A 25,129-nucleotide genomic window follows, 5' to 3' on the forward strand; every position below is an offset into this window, starting at 1 on the left:
AGAATGAATGAATAAGGACAACTTTCTTTTTCTGGGTAACTCTTATTCACCTATCAAGGACCAAGGCCAGATGTTATATCCTCCAGGTTGGGTTACAGTCAAATCTGATACATCTTTGGATCCCTAGGGCCTAGTGTGGAACTTTGGTACATGATTCATATATCAGAGATATTTGTCAAATAATAAACTCTTGGCCAGGAGTTGATAATTGTTGAAACTGAGTGATGGGTATATGAGTAGGGTTCATTACACTGTTCTTTCTCCTTTCATCTATATTTTTAAATTTTCCAAAATAAAAAGTGAAAACATTTATAGTATTCACCTAAAGTCAAGCGAAAATGTAGTCAAAGATGATCTTGAGGTTTCTGGCTGAAGCAAACCAGTAGGTGGTGGTGCGGTTCACTGGGGTGGATGAAGTGGAGCTGCATCCATACTCCAATGCGCCTGTGCATGGGCTAGCTTGGAGAGGGTTCCTTTTCACCCCAGTGAAAGTTCTTCGAAGGTCAATCACGGGGATGAAAGAATAAATTTTGATTTCAATACCTTTAGTTTTCATTACTTGAGGGCATCTCCAGTCAGCTGTGCAATAGTTAGCAGCTACAAAAAATCAAAACCTCTGCCTTAAACAATGAGCTGTGAGAGGGTTTCTGGCTGGTAACCTTCCCCCTCCTGGTCCTGGATGGCCTCCGGGACACGGATCTGACTGACCACCGGGAACTGTCCTGCAGTGAATACTGTGCCCCACCAGTGCTGCCTCCACACTTCTCACCCACACCCTCCCCTTCTTCTTTACCACCGTTTTAGTTCTACTGGGGAGCGATTTATTGACATCGGCCAGGCCTCAGTGGGTATCACGGCTTTATGGTCAGCGGCAGGAAGGGTGTCAAGAAAATTCTGGCTCCCGTTTGACTTCCCCACCTTCAGACCCCAAGTCGCTTGACCGTTCTGAACCTCAAATGCTGCCTCGGAAAAACAAGGGTAACAACCGTGGCGACTTCACGGGGCTGGCGCGAGGAAGAACGCAAGCAAAGGGCTCAACACAGAGCCTGGCACCGTGTGAGCGGTCGATGGACAGAGCTATTATTATCGCCAGCGCCGCGCCCTCCTCGGCTCTGCATCTGGACGTCGGGAGAGCTGCCGCAGGAGCGGCGCAGGCTGCCCTCCGCCCGGTGGGTGCGTGGCCCCGCGGGGGTGCGGGGAGGGTCCCGCGGGCGCGCAGGAACGACTCCGGGCCGGCCGGGTGGAGGGTGGCGCCGGCCGGGCAGGGTCGGCCTAGGCGGGGGCTGCGCCGTGGGACCCGGGAACCGCGCGCAGGGTTGGGGCCGTGGGCTCACCGAGGTCGGAGGGTCGCGCTGGGTGGGACCCTCCGGGACGCCGCGGCCAGGGCCGCCCCGAGGAGCTCGCGCCCGCGCCGGCCAAGATGGCGCCCCTCCGCGCGCGCGCCCGCCCCCCGCGCGCCCCCGCTCCGGGCGCAGCCCCGCGGCCCGCGCGCTCCTGGGCGGGGGATGTTGTGATGGAGAAGCCGCCGCGGAGCCGGAGTCCCGCAGCCTGAGCCACCTCCGCCACCTGGGCCTGGGGCCTCCCCGCGCAGGTAGGAGCTGCCCCGGCCCGGGCCCAGCCCCGGCGGCCAGATCCCGACCCCCAGCGGCCCGCGGGCCCGCAGCACCTTTCCCGTGGCGCCCCGGGTCCCCCGGCCCGGCCCCTCCCCGCGGGCAGAGCTTTCCCGAGCGCATTCCCACTACCTCCTGTCCTCCTGGTAGATTCCACTTCGGTCTTCACACCGCCCCTCCCCGACCTGTACCTCCTGCCCCTGCGGGAGGAATAGGGGGCGAGTGTGGGGGACGCGAAGGGAGGGACGATGGGGGATGGGGCGTGGGGGGAGGGGAGGTCAAGGGCTGGGGAGGGGAGGTGCAGCGAGGTAGGCAGAGGCCGCGGGTTTTCTGCAGTGTCCCAGGCCTGGGATCTGTCGGGCCGCATTCTGTCGCTCTCAGCGACCGAGCAGAGCGCCCGGGGGCCGGCTATGTCCCCAGCGCGGCCAGGAGGCCTAGCGCGCACAGGGCCATTCAGTAGGAGCGGTTCTCCCACAGCCAATTCGGAGGTTATTCCGAAGCTGTTTTGATTCTGCCTGTGCGTTTTTGCATTCCCGGACCCTCTATCGTAGTTGCAGCTCTCTCCACTCTTCAAAGCCGAAACCTTGTCTACACCTGCTGTGTTCATTGCCTCACTTCCCATTCATTCTTAAAGCCGCTTTACTGGGTCTTCTGTGTCACTCACCCACGGAAACTGCTGAAGCCAAGGTCACCGGAGACCTCCATGTGGCCATTCCCAATGGGCTCTCTCCTTCACCTTTTCATAGTATTCATTCAGTGACCCTGTCAACTCGCCCTCGAGCATTTTCCTGGTTTCTCTCCTGGCATTGTTGGCTCCTTTTCCATCTCATTTGCTACCTCTTTCCTCTTCTTTTAGATGTTGGCAAGGCTCTTCGTCCTGTCCTGAGCTATCTTCTCTCATCCTGCACTTTCTCCTTGGGTATTTCATTCATTCCCCAGGCTTCACACACACATGCTGATGATGCCCACATGCCTCTATCTGGCCTAGACCTCTTTCCTGAACTGCAGATTCAATATCCAACTGCCTTCACGATCTCCGCTTGGAAGTCCAACAGGAATTCCAAACCTATAGATCCAGGCTGAATTAATTATCTTCCCTGTGTACCCTCTCTACCCTTCTTCCAAGTCTGTTCCTTTAACGCTCTGCAATGGCTGCTTTCTAATCAGTTAGTTACCCAGGCTAGAATCCTGGGCAACAGTCTAGGTTAATGTCTACTTCCTCACCCTCTACATCTAATGTCACCAAGTTCTGTCACATACACTACCTAAATATTTTTCAAATCCATTCATTTCTCTCCATCCCCACTGCTACCAAACTTAATCTAGGTTACAACCCCTTTTTTCCCTTGGCTGGCTACTCTAATACCATACCTCCCCTCCTTAAAAAAAAAAAAAAGCATCCATCTGGTCATTTACTCATTCAAAAAATGCTTTTTGAGCACCTACTATATACCAGGTATTGTATTGGGCACTGAAGGTGTAACTATGAGCAGAATAGACCCGGTCCTTGTCCCATGGAGCTGACAATCTACAGAAAGGGGGAATCAGAAAAGAATAAAATTACAGATTTAATAGATATCACGAAGGAAAGGTAGATGGTGCCTTGGGAACACACAAGAGCACAAGCTAAACTGATCTCGGGGGTAGGAAGAAAGGATCAAGGAAGACTTCTCTGAGAACATGACATTTGAACTGAGATGTAAAGGATGAGTAAGAGTCAGGCTGAGAGGATAGGGGAAGGAGGTTCTAAGCAGAAGTGAAATCACATGCAAACACCTTGTGGAAAGAGACAATATGATGTTTTTGAGGAATCAAAGAAGGCCAGTGATGCTGGAGAACAGAGCCAAAGCTGGAGAGGAAGGCAGGGGCCAGACCGAGCAGGACAATTGAGACCATGTTATAAATTTTGGTCTAAAGGTCTTCGTTCTTGATGAAAAATGTTGATGGCAGTGGATGTGGAGAGTAGATCAAATCTAAAAATATTTTCAGAGAGAAAATTGTCAGTACCTAGGGATGGATTGAATATGGGGAGTGAGGGAGAAGGTAGTGTCAAGGATGGTTGACACTCCCTACTCAGGGTGGTTGATCATTCCATGAGCCAGTTAGGGGGTGGGCAAGAGAAAAGTGAGTGGGCATGTTAGTTTGAGAAGCCTTTGAGACATCCAAGTGGAGATGCTGAGTAGAAAGAAATGTACATGTCTGGAGCTCAGATGAGGGATCTGATGGAGGGGTAAATTTGGAAACCATTGGTATATAGGTGGTAACTGAGGCTATGAGCATGATTGAATACCTATATTGAATGGTAGGTGAGAAAGACAAAAGGGTGGGCATAAGAACAACATGGGAAATTCCAGCTGGTAGAGGAAGATGAGCCAGCAAAGGGGTCTAAGAAGCCACCAGATAGAAACTAGAGTGTAGGAAGGACACCAGGAGACGTAGCATGTAGAAGCTATGGATGAAAGTTGGATGAGAGGCCCATGGTGTCAAATGTGCAGAGCGTACAACCCAGATGAGGACTGTGAGTGATTGTCAGATCAGTGACCTAGGGGCCATGTTGACCTTGGTAAGAGCTGCTATTGAGGTGTGTCAGGAGTGGAAGCAAGATTGGAAACGGATAAGAAGTGAGTGTGAGGTGAAAATGGCGGTTGGAAGATGTGCGGAAGAGAGAGAGCAGCAAGTGGCACTGGAGGAGGAGCATTGGGTCAAAAAAGAATGTGTGTGTGTGTGTTTGTTTTAAGTTGGGAGATAGTAGATCCCATGGAGAAGGAGAGATTGATTATATAGAAAAGAAAATGGGTAAGCAGTGGTATAAAATTCCTGAAAGGCATGAAAGGAAGGAACCAAATGGTAGGTGAAGCAATTGGTTTTAGGAAGGAGAGAAAAGGATAGATCCTGAAGTCAGCAAGTCTGTATGTTTGAGGACATTCCCAACTGATGGCTTCTATTCTTCTGTGAATTAGGAGTGGTGGTCATCCTCTGAGAGGGTGGGTGGTGCAGGGGGTGGTCAAAGGAGAGTTGTGTTCTTGTCTTAGCTAAAAAGTCACTTCCTCAGGAAGGTCTATGCTGATGTCTAGGCTAGAGTAAGCCTCAGGCTCCTACAGTGTCCTATTCTTTCCCCATAATAATACTTAGTCATCTATCAACAAATAGGGAGTGCTTTTAGGTGCCATGTACTATTCTACATACCGGCATTACACTTTATTGTAACGACCCGTTCAATGACTATTTCACCACTAGATTGTGAGTTCCATTGTCGGGGAACCATTTCTTTATTATTCCTCACTCTCCCCCATGCCATGCAAAGTGCCTGGAATAAGCTGCCAGGTTAGAAGACCCTTGACCTTGAGCAGGATACCACTCCCCCTCTTAGTCTGATATCAGTTTCTTCAGGTCTAGTGGCCTCTCTTATTTTCTGCCCTGAATTCCTTGCCCAACTCCCTGCCTTATGCCAGAATTTATTTGGCTCTTTCCATCCTTCAAGGGACCCAGGTTTGGATAACCCCAATGAGAGGGGAGAGGTTGGGTCTGGAAGATATTGAGCAGCTGGGCATCCTTTGATCTCAAAGGCCGTGTGATCACCATCACCTCAGAACTTCCCCATTCCTCCCCCTGTACTTTCTGCCCTGCTGACCGGAGATGGACAAGGCTGCCCAGGCTCTTTGTTGTCCCAGCCTTACACTGCATGTGCCCTTCCCAGATCCCACTTCCAAGTGCTAAGGAGCTTGGTCCGAGCCTGACCTCTGCAAAACCCTGCTGCATACGCCACTGCCTTAGGAAAGCACTGGGCATCAGCTTGCCAGGGTCATGGCTCTCCCACCTCCTGAAACTCATGGAGGTGCCGCTCTTGAACAGCATAAGAGCCAGGATGTCGGTTTAAGTGAGCTCCCGTGCTCCTTTCTCCCTATGTCTCAGCCCACACCTGTCCTGCACCCCAGGCCCCTCTTACTTCCTTCTCAGGGACCCTTTACCATTCTCCAGCACCCTCTCTACACTCCCATTGCCCATCCTCAGCCCGTGGGGCCACACAGCTTATCTTAGTGTCTCTTTCCAAAGAGTTTCAAGCTTCCTACTGTCTCTCACCCTGTCTGCCTCACCCATCTTCCCTTCCTTCCACACTGAGGGCCAACTCTGTGGCAGATGCACAGTGGACTCTCATTGTGAGTGGGAAAGTGAAGTTGAGCAAGACATGCTCTCTGATGTGCTGATAGGATGCAGTACTGGGTATTGTGAGACACAAAGGAGGGAATGGTCACTTGAGGATGGGGAGAGAGGACTGAACAAGAATAGACTTACTGCCCTAGCTGGTTTGGCTCAGTGGATAGAGTGTCAGCCTACAGACTGAAGGGTCTCAGGTTCGATTCCAGTCCAGGGCACATGCCTGGGTTGTGGGCTCTATCCCCAGTAGGGGTGTGCAGGAGGCAGCCAATCGATGGTTCTCTCTCATTGATGTTTCTATCTCACACCCCCTCTCCCTTCATTTCTGAAATCAATAAAAATATACATTTTTAAAAAAAGAATAGATTTACTGCTTAGGAGCTGTGACCACTGAGCCAAGTTTTGAAACAGGAAGCAGAGTTTCTCCCGAGGGGAGATAGAGGGCAAACAAAGAGCCAGGGCTGTGAGAGTGTGACATGTTCTAGAACCCACCGTACTTCACGTGGCTGGAGTGTAAGGTGTGAAGGAGGCAGGGAGGAGGAGGTCCGAGAGGTCATCTGCATTGGCTCAGGAGGCTTTTGGTGTCCTGCTAATGAGCACGGATGTTTTATCCTAAAGGCAGGGGTGAGCCATCTACTTTTTCGAACTGGGGAATTACACAATCCCGTTCCGTTTTTGGAACATTACTGTGGTTTTGGGTAGAGGCAGAGCTGTTTATTTTTCTCATTGCCCAGGTGGAGCCATGTGGAGCAGACCAGCAGTTCCACGTGAGGCAGACATAGACAGGAGCCTTTCCCATTTATTTCACAGATGCGTGCATAGCATTGTGCTAGAGCAGCGGTTCTCAACCTGGGGGTCACGACCCCTTTGGGGGTCGAACGACCCTTTCACAGGGGTCGCCTAAGACCATCGGAAAACACATATATAATTACATATTGTTTTTGTGATTAATCACTATGCTTTAATTATGTTCAGTTTGTAACCATGAAAATACATCCTGCATATCAGATATTTACGTTACGATTCATAACGGTAGCAAAATTACAGTTATGAAGTAGCAACGAAAATAATTTTATGGTTGGGGGTCACCACAATATGAGGAACTGTATTAAAGGGTCGTGGCATTAAGAAGGTTGAGAACCACTGTGCTAGGGTCTGAGGAGCCAGAAGGCACAGAAAAGCGAGCTATGGCTCCTGCTCAGGACCACCACACCTGAGAGATGGCAGAGCCTTGCTCAGCAGCCTGAACACCTCGCTGCCACCTGTGCTCAGAGCTGAGAGCCACACTGAGGTGGCAGAGAACTGGGGCAGAGGTCAGGGAGTGAAAGGATTTCCTAGTGGGGAACAGGGAGACAGAACTCTCAGGTGGGAAATAAGGAGACAGAACTGTACAGTGGGAGTCAGAGAGAAAGGTAGGCGTTTGAGAAGCAGTCAGTGAGGGAGAGTGGTGTTGGGGAAAGAGTCAAGTAGGAAGAGAGAACTCTGAGTGTCAGGGAAGTAAGAGTGTCATGGTAGGGGCTGTCGACAAGGGACAAGAAGAGAAGGAATTGGGAAGTGGTTGGTCAGGAGGCAGGGACTGGGATGTGGGGGGCTAACAGGGGAAGAGCACTTTAGTGGGGGTCAGGGAAGGAGAGTAGCCCAGTAGTGGAAGGTCAGGGAAAATGGGGAGGGTGGACTGGGAGCTTGAGGGTGGGGCCACCGGGGCTGGAAGGAAAGGTAAGTGGAGAAGGTGATCCGTGAATGGCTTGTGAGGAGGGAGGAGGGGTCCGAGGGGTCAGGATACATGCGCTGTCACTGCGGAACAGGAGGTCCCCTCGGCGGCGGAAGGGCAGGCAGAGTTTGGTTGGGGCACCATGAGCACTGGTTGAGACGCAGAAACACAATCCAAGTGTGCTTTCTGAAACTGGCAGTGGAGATGCTAAAAGGAGGCCTGGAGGAGATGGGAGGGCACATTTCAACATTAATTCTGCAACTGTGTATTGAGTTCCTCTCCTGTGCCAGGACTGTGTTAGCTCTAGGAATACTGCGTTGAAGAAGAAAAAAATCCTCACAGGATGGAACTGAAATTATTGTCATGAGGAGACAACGATTTATAAAAAGCAATAATAGCCCTGGTCAGTGTGGCTCAGTTGGTTGGAGCATGGTCCCCTACAGCAGAAGGTGGTAGGTTTCATTCCTGGTCTGTGGACATGGCCAGGTTGCGGATTCAATCCCCCATTGGAGTGCATCACATCCATGTTTTATTTTTCTCTTCCTTTTCCTTCCTCTCTCTAAAACCAATTTAAAAAACAAAATTAAAGCAATAATAAAAATAATAATAGCTTGTCAGATGGTGTTAGGTGCTAGGGAAGATTTGGGGATTGCTGAGAGGGGGTATAGTGACCTGCAGTTTTTTTTTCGTGTGGGTGTGTGTGTTTTCAATATGTTTTTATTGATTTTTTTTTAGAGAGAAAGGAAGGGAGAGGGATAGAGAGATAGAAACATACATTGGCTGCCTCCTGCATGCCACCTACTGGAGACTGAGCCTGCAACTGGGCATGTGCCCTGACCAGGAATCGAACCAGTGACCTCTGGTTCGGCCCTCATGGATCAACGTTCAACCACTGAGCCGCACTGGCTGGGCATGACCTGCAGCTTTTTTGTTTGTTTGTTTTGTTTTTAAATATATTCTTATTTCAGAGAGGAAGGGAGAGGGAGAGAGAGATAGAAACATCAATGATGAAAGAGAATCATTGATCGGTTGCTTCCTGCATGCCCCTACTGGGGATCGAGCCTACAACCTGGGCATGTACCCTGACCGGGAATCCAACTGTGACCTACTGGTTTTATAGGTCAATACTCAACCACTGAGCCATGCCGGCTGGGCAGACCTGCAGTTTTTGTTTGTTTGTTTGTTTTTTAAATAGACTGGGAGCAATTTTTTAAAAGGGGGTTACCTTTTTAAAAATATATATATTTTATTGATTTTTACAGAGAGGCAGGGAGAGGCATAGAGTTAGAAACATCGATGAGAGAGAAACATTGATCAGCCTCCTCCTGCACACCCCCTACTGGTTTTAAGAGTAATCGGAAAGGTCTCACTGAGAAGGTGACATTTGGGCAAAGACCTGAAGGGTTGGAGGATCCAATTCAAAGGCTCCTGCTGTGACCCAGGCTTGGGTTAAAGGGGCTGGTGGAGGGACTGGTGCCCGAAGTGAGATACTTTATAGAAAGAGTCACCAAAATATAGCGTCAGCTGGCCAAAGGAGCCATGAATTGGAGCTGAGGCCCTTCCTTTGTGACCTGCCTTCCCTGGGCCCTGCCCTGCCCTGCCCTGCCCTGCGGGCTGGGCCTGCAGCTCTTTCTTTCCTGACCTCACAGTCCCTCTAGGGGGCGGGCTTGGGGGCTGGTTGAGCCCAGTGATGTATGATGATAGGAACGCAGCCTGGGGAGCTCAGAGGTGGGACTGGATGGCAGTGTGGCAGGAGGAAGGGGGCAGTGTCCAGTGTTCAGAACACATGAGCTAGGCCCACGCCAGCTGTGTCCCTGGCACAGTGAGCCCCAGTTGGGTGAGCTGGGGGTGGGGATGCACAGAGAGCCATTGTGTGGAGGCTCCGCTGTTGGAATTGAGGGAAAGGCAGAGGTTGGCTGTACTCTCTGGGGAAGTCGGGATTTGTGGATGGGGTGGGCTTCGGGCCTGGGTCTAGTCTGGGAGACGGGTGGTGGAGGACAGGAGTTAAGCTCAGTCATCCCTATGGGAGAATAGCTCATATACAGGGTGCTGTGGGCTGGCCTGCTGAGAGTAAGGGAGAGGAGGAGCCGCAGGGCACAGCCCTGGGGCAGAGGCAGGGCTGCTGCTATCCTGACCTGGAGGCTAAACATGGTCTTCCCTTTCCCCCAACCCCCACCCTGTCCTGCAGGATCTGCCAAGGCCATGTCTGTTCCATCATCACTGAGCCAGTCGGCCATTAACGCCAACAGCCACGGAGGCCCCGCCCTGAGCCTACCCCTGCCCCTGCACGCTGCCCACAACCAGCTGCTCAACGCCAAGCTGCAGGTCACGGCCGTGGGACCCAAAGACCTGCGCAGTGCCATGGGGGAGGGCGGTGGGCCTGAGCCGGGCCCAGCCAATGCCAAGTGGCTAAAGGAGGGCCAGAACCAGCTTCGGCGGGCTGCCACGGCCCACCGTGACCAGAACCGAAACGTGACCTTGACCCTGGCAGAGGAGGCCAGCCAGGAACCTGAAACGGCACCCTTGGGCCCCAAAGGCCTGCTGCACCTGTACTCTGAGCTGGAGCTTTCTGCCCACAATGCGGCCAACCGAGGGCTCCGAGGATCCGACCTGATCATCAGCTCCCAAGACCAGGGGCCAGACGAGGGAGAGGAGAAGGCAGCGGGGGAAGCAGAGGAGGAGGAGGACGAGGAAGAGGACGAGGAGGAGGAGGACTTGTCTTCTCCCCCAGGGCTGCCCGAGCCCCTGGAGAGTGTGGAGGTGCCCCCTGCATCCCAGGCCCTGGTAGACGGCCCCCGGGAGCACAGCAAGAGTGCCAGCCTCCTGTTTGGCATGCGGAACAGTGCAGCCAGTGACGAGGACTCAAGCTGGGCTACCTTATCCCAGGGCAGCCCCTCCTATGGCTCCCCGGAGGACACAGGTACCTTGTGGAGGTGACATAGGGATTGTGGGAGGGCCAGAGGGCAGAGGGCAGGCTTCTCCATGCAGAGGCCGGGGCCAGCCTGGGGGTGAGTCCTCAGGCCACAGCAGGCCACGCCCAGGTTTTCCTGAAGGAAGCCATTCGCGCCTCAGAGACTGCTTGGCCACATTGACCATTCTGTCCGTCATGCACCCCTGACGGACAGCAGAGCAGGTCCGTTTATGGGGCATTTACCAGGTACTGGGCGTTGCTCAGCTCTATTGTATTTAGCCTTCACAGTGATGTGAAGTCGATACTATTTTGTGCCCATGTTACATATGACAGAACGAGGCCTGGAGAGATTTAGTAGTTTTCCTAAAATCCCAGAGTCTTAGATCACAGTAGAACTGAGATCTAAACCAGGTCTGAGTCCAGGCCTGAGCTCTAGGCCTGAACTCTGGGCCCTGTGCTAGCCTGCCGCCAGTGCCACAGCACAAGGAACCAGGGCGCCTTGGGCCAGACTTTGACATGCTTTGGAGGGAGCAGCAGCACCTCTCCACAGAGGTCTCTTTGTAAAAACGGGGGGGGGGGCGGGGGGGGGCGGGTGTGTTGTGTGCAACACACTGGGCATTGCAGGGATCCTATTTTGAATCCTTTGTATCTGGAATAGAATATTTACGAAGTTAGGACGAATAAATATATACTTCTTTGGGAGTGGAGAGGAAGAATAGATATTCAGATTCCAAGGATTGATCATTAAATGTGTCTCTTGGAAGTAAGTTGAGTCTCCACATTTGCTGATATCACATTTGTGGAGATGCAGACAGAGCTGAGAGCACAGGGCAGAGTGAGTGGGCTGAAGCCACAGCCGGGTGTGTGGTGGATGGGGGTGTAGGTAAAGATTAGGAAAGACTCCCCTGCATCAGGCAGCAGGCACCACACCCAGACTCCAAACGGTGGAACCTTTGCAGGAGGCATGTGGTTCCGATGAGCCAAGGGCAGTACACTGTACCTTTTCAAAACTCTTATTATGGACACTTTCAAACATATGCAAAAGTAGAGGGAATAGAATAATAAACCTGACTTACCTAGGACCCAGTTTCAACAATTATCAACACCTGCCTAATCTTGCCACATCTGTACCCCCACCTACTCCTGGGCCCCAGCCTAGGTTATTTTGAAGTAAACATTTCATCCATAAATGTTTGCCTATTCATTGTTTTAAATTTTATCCTCACTCGAGGATATTTTTTTCATTGATTTTTAGAGAGAGTAGAAGGGAGGAAGGAGGGGGGAGAGAGAAACATCAATTGGTTGCCTCCTGCACTGGGCTGTGGATTAAACCAGCAACTGAGATATAGCCCTTGACGGGGAAACCCATCTTTAGGCCAATGCTCTAACCACTGTGAAACTAGCCAGGGCAGTGCTTACATTTCTAAGAGATGTAACTCTTTTATTTATTTTTAAAATATATTTTTATTGATTTCAGAGAGGAAGGGAGAGATAAAAACATCAATGTTGAGAGAGAATCATTGATCAGCTGTCTTCTGCACACCCCGCACTGGGCATTGAGCCTGCAACCTGGGTTTGTGCCCTGACCGGGAATCAAACCATGACCTCCTGGTTCACAGGTTGATCCTCAACTACTGAGCCATGCTGGCCGGGCAAGATAAAACTCTTTTTAAAAATTCACAATACCGTTATCATGTCTACAAAAGTTTAGCAATACTCAATACAACCAAATATTCAGTCAATGTTTACATTTTCCCAGTTGCCTAATAAATGTCCTCCTTGCCTTTTAAAACACTTTTATTGTTTGAATCAATATCCATATAGGTCCAGACCTTTTAAGGTTGATATGTCTCTTAAAGTTTCTTTTGATCTACACATGATCCCTCCACCTCTCTGTCTTCATTTCTGCCCGCGGTTTTTCAATGGAAGCCGCGGTGGTGTTTGCCCTGGGTTTTGCATGGTCGGGACTTGCACATCCTCTCTCTGTGGTGGTGCTGAACATGTTCCCTTCCCCTGAGTTTGCCAGGAATTGGTAGTGAATTCTAGAGTTGGGATCAGACTCAGATTTGAGGTGTTTTTGCAAGAACCTTTTATAGGTGCCATTGAGTCCTTCTTTATCAAAGGCAACGTCCGATTGCCTCTCTCCTTTGTGATGTTGTGGCCTTCGATGGTCGTTGCTTGGACCCCCTTTAAAGGAAACAGCTGCTCTTGCAGCCCAGCTCGTTGTTTGTAGGGTTGGGTTTGGGAAAATGTAGTCTCAATGGAGCCATTTCATGTGACTTTTCAAGGGAAACTGAAAACTAGATATTGATGTGAACTATCTGAATTTCTAAACGTTAACAGTCAATTCTGTTTTTTAAACACCTTGCAGGCCACACAAAATCTCTCTGAGGCTTGCACCCATCTGCAGGTTGCTGTTTTGCAACTTCTGCCCCAAGGGTGGGAGCCAGGCCAAATAATGAAGAGGGCTTGGTTGCTTTGCTCCTGGGATGGTTACTGTGGTAGCCAGACCTATGAACCTTCTGGGAGTAGGAGGATAGAACTGCTGGAGACCTGGGAAGGGTATGCAGGCATGGGCAGTGACCTTAGCAAGGGCATTGGCGTGGCAAGAGGAAGGTCAAGGATCACACTCCGGTGGAGGCTGTGGAAATTGAGGGTAGTCATGTGGGGCCCGCCCAGGAAAGGGCCTACTGTTTTGTGATTGTGTTGCTATAAGCATGAAAGCCACAGAGCAGTTCTAGACTCCTGTAGGAATGGGCTAGAATTAAGCAAAAATTATTGCTTCTTCCCACTTTAGTATCTCCACAAAGTTGTTGATTGATTGCATAAGTGAACGAATGAATGATGAATGAATGAATGCACTCAGCTACCTGCGTGGGGTGCATACTCTGTGCCAGGCCTTGTCCTGAAGGCTGGAAATGCAGACTCCAGGGGACAGGGGTTCCTGCCCTCATACACTCCCAGTCTAGTGGGGAGACAGAAGTACAAAGTCAGAATCAGCATGGTGCTCTGGGATGGGGCAGTGCAGGAGAGGCATCTACCCCGCCTGTGTGTGGGTTTGGGATGCAGGGGTGGGGTGGGGTGGGTTCGTTTTAAGAAGTGACCTTTACACTGATGCCTGAGGGAGGAGTTGGTAATAGCCAGGTGAGGATGGGAGGGTGGGAGGCTGGGCTGGAGAATATGGGGGGCATGCCCCAAGCAGGGGGAGAGAGAGAGAGGAGGGGGTTAGGGGTGGTCAGAGATAAGGCTGAGAGGCAGTGGTTAGGGGCTCCTGACAGCACACAAACCTTAGGGGAAGGGGGGGAGGATTTGGATTCCATCTTGAGGGCGAGGAGAGGACAATAAAGAGTAATTTCATCAGCTGAGATTTCAGAACAGTCATTCAGGCTGTGGTGTGCAGCCCAGACGGGTGGAGACTAGACTAGAGGGAGGCCACTGACGCTGTTGCAATGATCCAGGTAAGAAATATGAGTAGTCTAGGTGATGGTGGTGACAGGGAGGTAGGGAGCGGTTGGAGGAGATGTGCCAGGCTCCAGCAGGGCCTCCCAGATGGTCAGGGCAGGAGAGCGGCCCCTCCAGGTCAGATCGGAAGGAAGAAGCTCTCTGAAGCAGGAAGGTACAGACTGACAGGGACGGCAGATGGATTGGTGTGTGTGGCTCAGTCAGAAGATGGAGAATTCACCCTCCAATTCGAGAGGTGTATGACTTTCCGTGAAGACGTGTGTGGCTGTGGAGGGCATGGCTGCCCTTTGTGCTGATGTTCTTGGAAGGTTTGGCCTTGGAGCCCGGAAGGCGGTGGGAGGTCTCTGGAAGAGCAGGCATTTTAATTCCCTAGGGCCTGAGGGTGGGGATGGGTGAGGTGGGGCTGGGGGAGGGGCGGGGGCAGAGGTGGTTTTGGCTGCCTGGAAGGCTGGATGGGCAGCAAGAGCCCCTCCTCTCCGGGCCCACCTCAGTTGGAAGGTCAGGGTGGTGAGACACCTGCCCAAAGAACTCTCACCTCAGGCGTGCAGCCACTGGTGGTGTAACCACGCCCACCCCCAGCCCCCTGGGCCTGGTTGCTCAGCAGCCCGGGTCTGGGGACTGACTGCCTGTCCCTCAGTGCTGCCTCTTGGACCAGTCAGGATTCCTGGTCTCCCTGGTAACGCGAAGCACGTCAGCAGACTGGGCGCTCCCAGCCGGTGCTGGTGCTGCGGTTGCCGAGGAGACGCTGCAGCCTAGCTGGGCCCTGGCAGGTGAGGGGGGTTGGTACTGGGAAGCCCCAAGCCCAGCCTCAAGCTTACTGGAGCCCATGCCCTCAAGGCCTGCTCTCAGACTCAAACTGTTGGGCAGGCTCTGGGGAGGGGAGGCATCCCTGGGAGCCTTGAAGCCACACCCTGATTGTGCTGAGCTCCAGGCTTGCGGGGCCCTGGGGGGCTGAGGTCTTCCCAAGGGGCTGAGCCTCCTGGTGTCCCTAAGACGGGGCCTGACTGTGGCGCTGATGTGGTCACTGTGGGGTGGGGTGCGATGGGGTGGGATAGAGACTTGGGATTGGGGGAGGGGAGCCAGGATTGGAAAGAAAAGATGTGAGAAAAAGGGCTGGGGTCCCCTGAGCACCCTCCCTTCTCACCCCAAGAGGTCCCCTCCCCTGGTGGTCCCGGCCCCTCCCTAGTGAGCTCCAGGCGGAGGAGGATCTTTCCTGGCAAGCACTCTGCCCGGGTGAGAAGGGGGCGGGATGAGCTTTTCTCTGCAGCCCAGCACCAGGCTGTGAGCCCAGCTGGCTGGGCTGGAGGGGCTGTGAGGAGGGAGGGTGCAGTCAGGAGGGGCTGGGAGCGAGCGCCATGTTCTCCCAGGACTTTTTCCTGGCCATCATCCTGCAGGACAGCAGCCCAGGTGAGGGAGGGCAGGGGGTGGGCATGATGTGGGGTGGGGCTGGCAGGGAGGGCAGAGGCGGAGGAAGTATGAGCTGGGCCACAGGGTTGGAGTGGTGATGTCAGCAGGGATGGGGAGTGGGGGGAGAATGTACCGGTATGTCACAGGTGCGTGGTGTGTGAGCATGTGCACAAAATGTTTGCCTGCATCTGAAAGGGTCCGGGTGCGAGGTCTGCAGTGTCTGCATACACATGGCAGAGGTTGACATATGTTGTATGTCTGAGAGTGCATTCAGAATGTGGTACCTGCACATGTGTTGAGGGTCATTGTGGGTGTGTTCTCTATACTTATGCGTGGCTGGGTTGGTTTATATATATATACCTACCTATGTGTGTGCACACCTCCGTACATGGTATCTGCATTAGTATATGGCTAGAGTTGGTGTGTGTGTTTGCCCATTTTCTGTGCGTACATACCCTTGTGTTTGTGGTGGCTGCACAGGTGTGGAGTAGGGCTCGTGTGTCTGTGTGCACATGTGTGTGCAGGAGCTGGTAAGCATGTGCGCCTGAGATACGGATCTGTATGACAGGAGGTCACCTAAGCTCCCTCCCTTCTCTCTGCTCTCCTCCTTACCCCAATATGGCCTCATTAGCCAGGAGCAGGGCCCAGGAGGAGACCTGAGCCGTCCTTCCTGCTGGGGTCCCCCCTGTGGTGACTCCAGACTGCAGGCTCTAGGAGGAAGCAGGAACCATGTTGTACTGGAGCCCTCCCCCCACCCCTTCTTGCCCACCATGGGGTCTTAGGGAGGGGACTGGGCATAAGCACCGCTGCCTGCTCGTGGAGAGACAGACTCTCAGCAAGCCCCCACCTCGCAGATTCCTTCTGGAACCCCAACGCCTTCGAGACGGATTCCGACCTGCCGGCTGGATGGATGAGAGTTCAGGACACCTCAGGGACCTACTACTGGCACATCCCGACGGGGACCACCCAGTGGGAACCCCCTGGCCGGGCCTCCCCCTCCCAGGGGAGCAGCCCCCGAGAGGAGTCCCAGGTGAGGCTCACAGGCCTGTTGTATTTTGAGGTGCAGGGGTGGTGCTGCTGGAGCAAGATGAGCTGCCCACTCACTGCTGCTGCCCCCTCCTAGCTCACCTGGACAGGCTTTGCCCACGGAGAAGGCTTTGAGGATGGAGAATTTTGGAAGGTGAGTGGGGGACCTGTTTCACAAAGGGGGAGCTGCAGAAGGGGCATGATTTTGGTCCTGATTCCTCTCTCCCCTCCCCAAGGATGAACCCAGTGAGGAGGCCCCAATGGATCTGGGATTGAAGGACCCTGAGGAGGGGACACTGCCCTTCCCGGCTCAGAGCCTTAGGTGAGTGGGAAGGCACGAAGCAGTGGGCTGGCAGTGGGATGGGTGTATTGGGAAGGTGCCTTGGGACAGCTCCATGTTTGGGGCCTGTACCAAGTGTTACCCATCTGCCTCCAGCCCAGAGCCATTGCCCCAAGAGGAGGAGAAGCTGCCCCAAAGGAATGCCAACCCAGGGACCAAGGTTTGTTCAAGACTAATGTCCGTTCCCCAGCTGGGCCCCTCTGTGTGCAGGCGAGTGCCTCGTGTCATGTCCTGGGGGCATCTGGTCTCAGTACAGCTCCCCAGGCCCTGAGTTAGGAGCTCTTCCAGTTTCCGCACAGACCCCAGTGTGTGAGCTGGAGGAGCTTCAGTTTTCATTTGGCTAGCCCGGCCCGGTGGTCTGACGGGGCCCTGCAGGCTTGGCTCAGATGCTTCCTCTGAGACCACCACCCCTCCCACCAGCTATCTCCTGTTTGGGGAGCTTCCAATCTTAGCTTAGGACACCCACCACCACGTTCTGAGTCAGGGACTCCTCTGGTCTCAGCAGAACCCCTGTGTCCTGTGTTGGGGGCTCCTCCAGGTCCAACGAAGACCCTCTACCTCCACCCCCTCTTCTGTGTCTGGCAGTGTTTTGCCGTGCGCTCCCTGGGCTGGGTGGAGATGACCGAGGAGGAGCTGGCCCCCGGACGCAGCAGCGTGGCTGTCAACAATTGCATCCGGCAGCTCTGCTACCACAAAAACAATCTGCACGACCCCATGTCTGGGGGCTGGGGGGAGGTGAGGGCCTGGCTGGTGGGGTGTGGTGCTGTGGGCAAGTGAAGGGAACTGTGAGAGATGGGAGAGCTGAGCTGCCCAGGCGGGGATGGGGTGTGTGTGTGTGTGTGTGTGTGTGTGTGTGTGGACCCACCCCAGGTGACAGCTTGTGAGATGGATGTGTGGGCCTTGGGAGATGGTGGTCTAACCTGGGGGTGTGTGTGTGATAAAAGGAGTAAGCGATGATGGGTGAGACCTCTACTCCAGTGTGGCCTGCAGGGTGGGTGGTCTGACACCCAAGTAAGGGTCCCAGAGCCATGGCTGACCTCCTCTGAGCTGGAGGTGGCAGCGGGGGCCCCAAGAAGTGCCTGCGTCCTGGGCCTGCAGGGAAAGGACCTGCTGCTGCAGCTGGAGGAGGAGACGCTGAAGCTGGTGGAGCCGCAGAGCCAGGCCCTGCTGCACGCCCAGCCCATCGTCAGCATTCGCGTGTGGGGCGTCGGGCGGGACAGTGGAAGGTGGGCGCCGGGCCTGGGGTCTCCGGGTGGGGGCTCACCAGCAGCCAGAGCGGGCCCTCCTCCCTAACTCTGTTCTTTGCCTCTCTTGTGCTGCCGGACCCAGAGAGAGGTACTATGCCTGTTTACCTCCTCCCTCCTCCCACACCCAGACCAATGCCTCGATGCCTCGAAGCACCCAAGTTCCCCTATTCTGCCCTGCCCCTTCCTGCCCGCTGTGCTCGCCCACGCTCCCTCACCTCGGCATGCTTGCCTGTCTACCCTCCGGCCAACAGGCAGTACCCACAGGACACCATCTGAGGGCAGAAGCCCTGGTGGAGGGTGTGGGTGTTGTGGGGACAGGCTCGGCATTGGATGGCACTGGGAGACACTGAGGTGCCCCTCCCCCAACAGGGACTTTGCCTACGTAGCTCGTGATAAGCTGACCCAGATGCTCAAGTGCCACGTGTTTCGCTGTGAGGCACCCGCCAAGAACATCGCCACCAGCCTGCATGAGATCTGCTCTAAGGCACGACCCCGTTGCTCCCTGGATCAGCTGCCACCTTTGCTCTACAAGAGTGGGGGTGGGGTTACGGAGTGGGGGTGGGGGGGGCTTTAGGGCTAGGAAGCCCTAACAGACCCTCCTTCGCTCCTCCCTTCCTCTCCTCCCTTCCTCAGATCATGGCGGAACGGCGCAATGCCCGCTGCTTGGTAAATGGACTCTCCCTGGACCACTCTAAACTTGTGGATGTCCCTTTCCAAGGTCAGTGTCACAACCCCTCCACGTCCAGCACGAACCACTGGACAGACACGATAGAAAAATGGCTGCTAAATTCTTTGGATCACATGAGCGGAGGGACTTTGGTTAAAGGGAGGAAGAGGGAGAGGGTGGAGGTAGGGCCTTGGCTGGAATTTCTAGCTCATGCCCGCGTGGTGGGGCCTGGGAGTGAGCAAGGTCTGCCACCACGACTGAGCTTCCTCTTCTTTCCTGCAGTGGAATTCCCAGCGCCTAAGAATGAGTTGGTACAAAAGTTCCAAGTCTATTACCTGGGGAATGTGCCTGTTGCTAAACCTGTTGGTACGTATGTTCTCCTTCACCCAGGGACCACCACCTTGATCCCAAAGCTCTGCCCTACCCTCTGCCTTCCAACGCCTCTTTTCCCAGACCTTCCTCATGCAGGATGTCACCCCGTCCTTCAGAATGCATCCCACCTGCGGTACCTCTGTCCCAGCTGCACTGTGTCCTGCCCGTCACAGCAGTTGGCATGCCTTCCCTGAGTGTGAACCAGTGAACCAGGCACACAGGGAGACCCACTCCCGAATCCCACAGAGAAGCTTTGATTGGGTTGGGAGGCAGGTCTTAGATGACTAGAGACACCAGGCAGCAGCTGGGAGCTGGATTTGGTATTACAGCACCAGCGATGGGCCTCTGCAGAGGCAGTGAGCATATTTGTCACGTGCTTTATTGCTTGTAAATTACCTCCTTATATGTCATTTAATTCTTGATTAAATTATGAGACTCTCCATTTTATAGATAAGGACATTGAAGGTAGGCTATCTGGTTTACTCTTATATTTCCAGTTCATTCACTAAGCAAATAATACCTATGAAGCCTACTACAATGTGCCAGATCCTGGGAAAACAATGGCCATAGTCCTGCTTTCATGAAGGTTACAGTAGGAAGAAACAGGAACTGATAAAATAATCATGCAAATAAGTGTGTAATTACAAGTTGAGTCATTCGTTGAAAGAAAGTAGCATGGTGCTATGAAACTACATAATAGGAAAACCTCCTTTAGTCCAGAGAGTCAGAAAGGACTTACATGGGAAAGTGACATTTGAACTTCGAACAGAAAATGAAGAGGAGCTGATGTAAAGTGGGATGGAGGTGGGAGTGAGGTCGGGGAAGATCCTTCCAGTCATTTGAGTACCCAGAGCAGAAGGCACTTTGGTGCTTCAAAGGCCCTGAGAGAAGGACAGTGGTGCCAGATGAGGCTGGGAGCTGGGCAGTGGACAGACTGTGTGTGCAACCTCACAGGCCATGTTAGCGATTTGTTCTTCATCCTAAGGGCAGCAAGGAGCTCTGGGAGAGTTTTCAGGAGAGCTCTTGACATGATCAGATTTGAATTTTGTAGAGCTTGCTTTGGTTGTTCCATACATGGGGAATGTTCAGTGGTGGAGGTGGACGTAGAGAACTCAGGAGACCTTGCAGTAGTGGTTGCCAGTATGGGGAATAACTCGGACTCTGAAGGAACTGAGAAGGAGTGTGTTGACTCGAGATATTTAGACAGATGACAAATCAGAGAGGGAGAGGTTTAGACAATTGAAATCAGTAGGCCTTGGTGATTCATGTGAGGTGCGGGGCAGAGGCATTAAGGGGGACTCCTGGCTTCCTGGCTCTTGTAGCGGTGCCATTCTCTAAAGGTACACACTGCCAGAGGCCAGTTTTGGTGCAGCGATTGTGAGTTCAGTCTTAAACATGCAGAGTTTGAGGTGCCTTGGGGAACTCAAGTAGGCATCCGGGTTCACAGAGGAGAGGTCTGGGCTAGAGATACAAGTGTGGCATCCTTGGATTATAGAGGTAATCAAGACCATGAGTATGGCGAAGATTCACCCCAGAAAGTGGGCAGCGTGCAGTGAAAAGGGAAATGAGGCAAGGCCTAGGTTTGAGGCCCTCCAACATTTTCGGTGATGGATAGTGGAGGAGGGTGAAACTGCCACGGATAGTGAGAGCAGGAGAGAGTTAGAGGAAAAGAAGACTGCTTCAAGGAGTGGTTGGGTGTCATGTCGGGAAGAACTCAACAATGTTTGGTGAATAGGTAAACAGACAAACAGATGTATGAATGAATGAGACTTGCCTCAGATGACATAGCCAGGAGATGGTGGTCCTAGGACTCAACCTGGTCACCTTCAGTTCTTTCCTCTTCCCCTCCAACCATGCTGACTGTAATGACCAGCACCTTAGATTCAGCGAGGGCACCCTTCTTAGGAAGGATAGGGATTGAGCTGGAGTTGCAGAGAAGTGGCTGTTCTGGTTGGATCCAATAGCACTGCTGCAGACATGGATTTGGAGGTGGAAAAGTATGCTGAGGGAGCAGAAAGGAGGTGCTTGACCCCTATACATTCCCTCTCACTTCCTCTCCCTCCCACCCTCAGCTTCTAAGCCCTTGTTACCTCTTCCAGTTATTACCCCCACTCCTATATCCTCCTCCCATATCCACCTCACACAGGTTCTCACTACACTGAACCATCTGTCTGCAGCCCTTGATGGCCCCTCTGTTGTCCATTAGCTCAATGTGTCTGCTCTATTGAAGCCAGGTCATTTACACCAGTAGGCTCTAAGCTCACTTCTTGCTTTAGTTTCTGCTCCCTTTTTGAACTCTGGGAGTTTATTTAAAATATATTTTTATTTATTTCAGAGAGGAAGGGAGAGGGAGAGAGAGATATAGAAACATAAATGGTGAGAGAAAATCATTGGTCAGCTGCCTCCTGCACATCCCCTACTGGGGATTAAGCCTAGGCATGTGCCCTGACCGGGAATCGAACTGTGACCTCCTGCTTCATAGGTCAACACTCAGTCACTGAGCAACACCTGCTAGGCTGAACCTCAGGGAGTTAACATTGGCTCCTGCTGAAGCTGCAATATTCATTCACTCAGCAAATGACTACTGACTGCCTGGTTTGTACCAGACGCCATTGTGGGTTCTTGGTATACATTAATGAATAAAACTGACAAAGATTCTTGCCTTTGCCGAAACCGGTTTGGCTCAGTGGATAGAGTGTCGGCCTGCAGACCGAAAGGTCCCAGGTTCGATTCCGGTCAAGGGCATGTACCTGGGTTGCGGGCACATCCCCAGTAGGAGATGTGCAGGAGGCGGCTGATCGATGTTTCTCTCTCATCGATGTTTCTGACTCTCTATCTCTCTCCCTTCCTCTCTGTAAAAAATCAATAAAATATATTAAAAAAAAAAAAAAGATTCTTGCCTTCAGGTAGCTGACACTCTAGCCAGTAGAGACAGACAATAAAATAAGTTATGTAGGATGTTGGATGGCAGCACCTGATATGAAAGAATGCACATCAGGATAAGGGGGATGGGAGTGTGGGGCTAGCAGTTAGGGTGTAGGTTTCAGCCCTGAGTTGTTACCAACTCAGGCTTTTTCCAGGCCCGTTTTTCCACTGCTTTCCCCTTACCTCCACACTGGTCCTCCCCACACTCTGAGGCCAGGACCCACCCTCACAGCCCCATCTGCTTTCCCCCACCAGAGGATATGCTTTTTATTAATTTTAGAGAGAGGAAGGGAGAGAGAAAAACAAACATCAATTGGTTGCGCCGCACCCCCTTAACCCCCCATACATGCCCCGACCAGAAATTGAACCCACAGCCTAGGTATGTGTCCCAACAGGGAATCAAAACCGTAACCTTTTGGTGTATGGGACAATGTTCCAACCGAGACACACTGGCCAGGGCCCCATCTGCTTCTTAAGCAGTTTGATTTCAGTGTCGCATCCGCAACTCATGATCTTTGAGACTTTCTATTGACTGAGCTTAATATCATACACAGCACAGCTCTCTCTGCAGTCTGACCTGGCCCACCACTCCTGCTTGCAGTGACACCCTTCTGTGGACTCCCGGGTGGCGGCTTGGTTATACCAGTTTGGGTGCATTGGCCCTTGTTGCTTTGAGGGTGACTTGCTCATGCATTTGGAAATCCTTCAGTAGATAAGCCCTGTGCTAGGATTGGCAACACAGAGATGAACAAAACTTGGTTTCTGTCCTTGAGATGGCCAGCCCAGGGTAGGAAAGGTCCTAAGCAGTTATTAGATGTTTTGCTAAGAGTTGACCCAGCAACACCCTCTCTCTGCCTGCAGCGGGGAAGGCTTCCTAGGTGGGGTGTGGGTGAACCCTGAAGGATGAGTTTCTCAGGCAGTCAAGCGGGGAAGGTGCACTCCACTCTGAGGCCTTTCCCTCAGTAACATTCTGTGTCCCTCGGGGTATCCTCTTTCATTTTCTATTCCCCACCTGCCTCACAGGGCATTTGCCCAGATGAGATGTTAATAAATGTTCCATAAGTCATCTGAAGCTCAGGGAGCAGTCAAATAGGCGGCTTGACAGCTCAGAGGAAGCCAGGTTTTAGAGGCCTAGCGTGCTTGGGAGCTTGGCCTGGATCCAGCCAGAGGTCAGATGAGCAAGGCCAACGTGAGGGAGGACAGTGGAGGAAGACATCTGTCCTCTGCCCCAAGAGGGTCCCTGTGGTCTGTTTCTGGTGGGAGCACAGAGGGCCCCGAGGGACCACAGAGGCGTGTGCTTTTGCGTGGGATGCTTTTGCGTGGGATGCTTTTGCGATGGCACTATTCACCACTGCAGGGGTGAAGACACGTAGGTCACACAGCCAGTCCTGAGCAGTGCAGGGACTGGAACCCATGCCTCCACCACGCCATGTGCTGCCGCTCGCTGGGTGCCAGCAGAAGTGGAAGAAACCATTGTGTTTCAAGGAAAAGCTGGCTGATCTAATGAAAGCCAGGGACCTTGGGTTCCTTGGCCTTTGAGCACATTATAGAAACTATTAAGCACAACTAAGATTTTGCCACCCCACCCCTCCATGTGACCTAAGGTTTATTTCCTGATGTCTGTGAGCGTCCTTATCTATAAAAGGATCTATTGTGAGACTGTTGAAAGGCACTTAATGATTTAACAGAGTGACACAGAGTAAACATTTCCTTAAATGGGTATCTTTAAAAAAAACAAAGGTTGGGTCTTGGGAGAAGACTGGCCTGAGGGACTGATTTCGGAGTCCAATGCTGTGTGCAGCACAAGGTCTGAATGTGGGTGAGTCAGATATGGTGAGGTCAGAGCTCTAGGAGGTCAACGGGTTAGGAGGCTGGGTTCTCCTCTGAGTGCAACCAGAAGAGGGACAATAGAGAAGAAAACCAACCCTAGGATTTAGGATGGGAGAAACCAGACAAGTGGCAAGTCACTGAAGCCCAGGAGGAAGCACCATGGGGGCTGTAGGCTGGTGAAGTGGGGATGGAGCAAAGGCCCTGGGTTTGACTGGGCAGAGCTGGAAAGTCTAGGGTAGATCCGGGGTGTCCTCTCCCCACCTCCAGTGGTAGCGGTGCCATGTGTGTGTCCGTGTCTTCTAGGGGTAGATGTAATAAATGGCGCCCTGGAGTCCGTCCTGTCCTCCAGTAGCCGGGAGCAGTGGACCCCAAGTCACGTCAGCGTGGCCCCTGCCACCCTCACCATCTTGCATCAGCAGGTAAAGACCTGGGATGGAGAAGGCGTGGCAGTGCTTTGCCGTGGAGGGGAGACTGGGGGGTGAGGGCGAGAGCTGCCAATGAGATGGATGTGCCCATGGAACAGAGTCGGGCTATTCCTTACTAACTGGGGCCCCTCCCTCCAGACGGAGGCAGTGCTGGGAGAGTGTCGGGTGCGCTTCCTCTCCTTCCTGGCGGTGGGCAGAGATGTCCACACGTTCGCATTCATCATGGCTGCCGGCCCAGCCTCCTTCTGCTGCCACATGTTCTGGTGCGAGCCTAATGCCGCCAGCCTCTCCGAAGCCGTGCAGGCTGCATGCATGGTAAGCGGGTAGGATGGTGGGGTGGGGACACGGCCCCCGGGCGGGGCAGGCTGGAGAATGACTGCCTCGCCTGTCTCTGCAGCTCCGCTACCAGAAGTGTCTGGATGCCCGCTCCCAGGCCTCCACCTCCTGCCTCCCTGCCCCCCCTGCTGAGTCCGTTGCCCGGCGCGTAGGGTGGACTGTCCGCAGGGGTGTCCAGTCGCTGTGGGGCTCCCTCAAGCCCAAACGCCTGGGGGCCCACACCCCCTGAAGCCCTCAGTTCTTCCTCCACCTGCTGGCATTAGGCCCCAGGGAACCCAAGGGTATGGGGCAGGGAGGGGCCCTAGAGGCTATTCTTAGGCCTCAGCCCCACTCCCCTCCCAAGCTGCCCCTTCTCTGTAGCTGGGTTCCCTGCCTAGGGGCTGGGGTGGGGGGAGATGTCTAATCCATTCAAGGAAGTGACAATACTGGATTGATAAGAGGAGCAGGAAGCAAAGCCAGCCCCGACTTCTCCATCCCCACAATTCAGGTGGAGCAGGAGGAATGCCAGGCCAGGCCCCATCTTGGTGGGGTCCAGCAGGGGCTGAAGTAGGGGACCAGTCCAGATATGGACCCCCTCCCCCCTGCTCCATGGCACCTCTGCTGTACTGATATCACTAATAAAGTCTGTCTGCCCTGCTGAGCTGTGTCACTTCCTGTGCCCGCATCACCCCCATTACCCTGATCCCTCAGTTAGAATCTTGTTCC

General features: G+C 53.2%; 1 protein-coding gene across 6 annotated transcripts; it reads left to right on the forward strand.

Annotated features, from left to right (window-relative positions):
- The first annotated feature begins 851 nt into the window (after window positions 1-851).
- Window positions 852-25,061, forward strand: APBB1 (amyloid beta precursor protein binding family B member 1). Of its 6 annotated transcripts, none has more exons than XM_070425424.1 (14): window positions 852-1,169; window positions 9,665-10,396; window positions 16,111-16,286; window positions 16,380-16,436; window positions 16,519-16,604; window positions 16,719-16,782; window positions 17,208-17,357; window positions 17,721-17,848; window positions 18,239-18,353; window positions 18,503-18,587; window positions 18,819-18,902; window positions 23,967-24,082; window positions 24,227-24,403; window positions 24,486-25,061. In XM_070425424.1, the coding sequence occupies exons 2-14, from the start codon at window positions 9,679-9,681 to the stop codon at window positions 24,651-24,653; spliced, it is 2,124 nt and encodes a 707-aa protein (XP_070281525.1). In that variant the 5' UTR covers window positions 852-1,169; window positions 9,665-9,678; the 3' UTR covers window positions 24,654-25,061. The 6 variants fall into 6 exon arrangements, with proteins under 6 accessions (XP_070281525.1, XP_070281524.1, XP_070281529.1 ...); XM_070425423.1 differs by lacking the exon at window positions 852-1,169 and adding an exon at window positions 1,508-1,591; XM_070425428.1 differs by lacking the exons at window positions 852-1,169; window positions 9,665-10,396 and adding an exon at window positions 13,812-13,845.
- Window positions 25,062-25,129: the final 68 nt, after the last annotated feature.

The sequence above is a fragment of the Myotis yumanensis genome, unplaced genomic scaffold (genome assembly GCF_028538775.1).
Source record: "Myotis yumanensis isolate MYYU_CA2020_CCGP unplaced genomic scaffold, mMyoYum1.0.hap1 SCAF_10, whole genome shotgun sequence".
In the NCBI taxonomy this organism is placed as follows: domain Eukaryota; kingdom Metazoa; phylum Chordata; class Mammalia; order Chiroptera; family Vespertilionidae; genus Myotis; species Myotis yumanensis.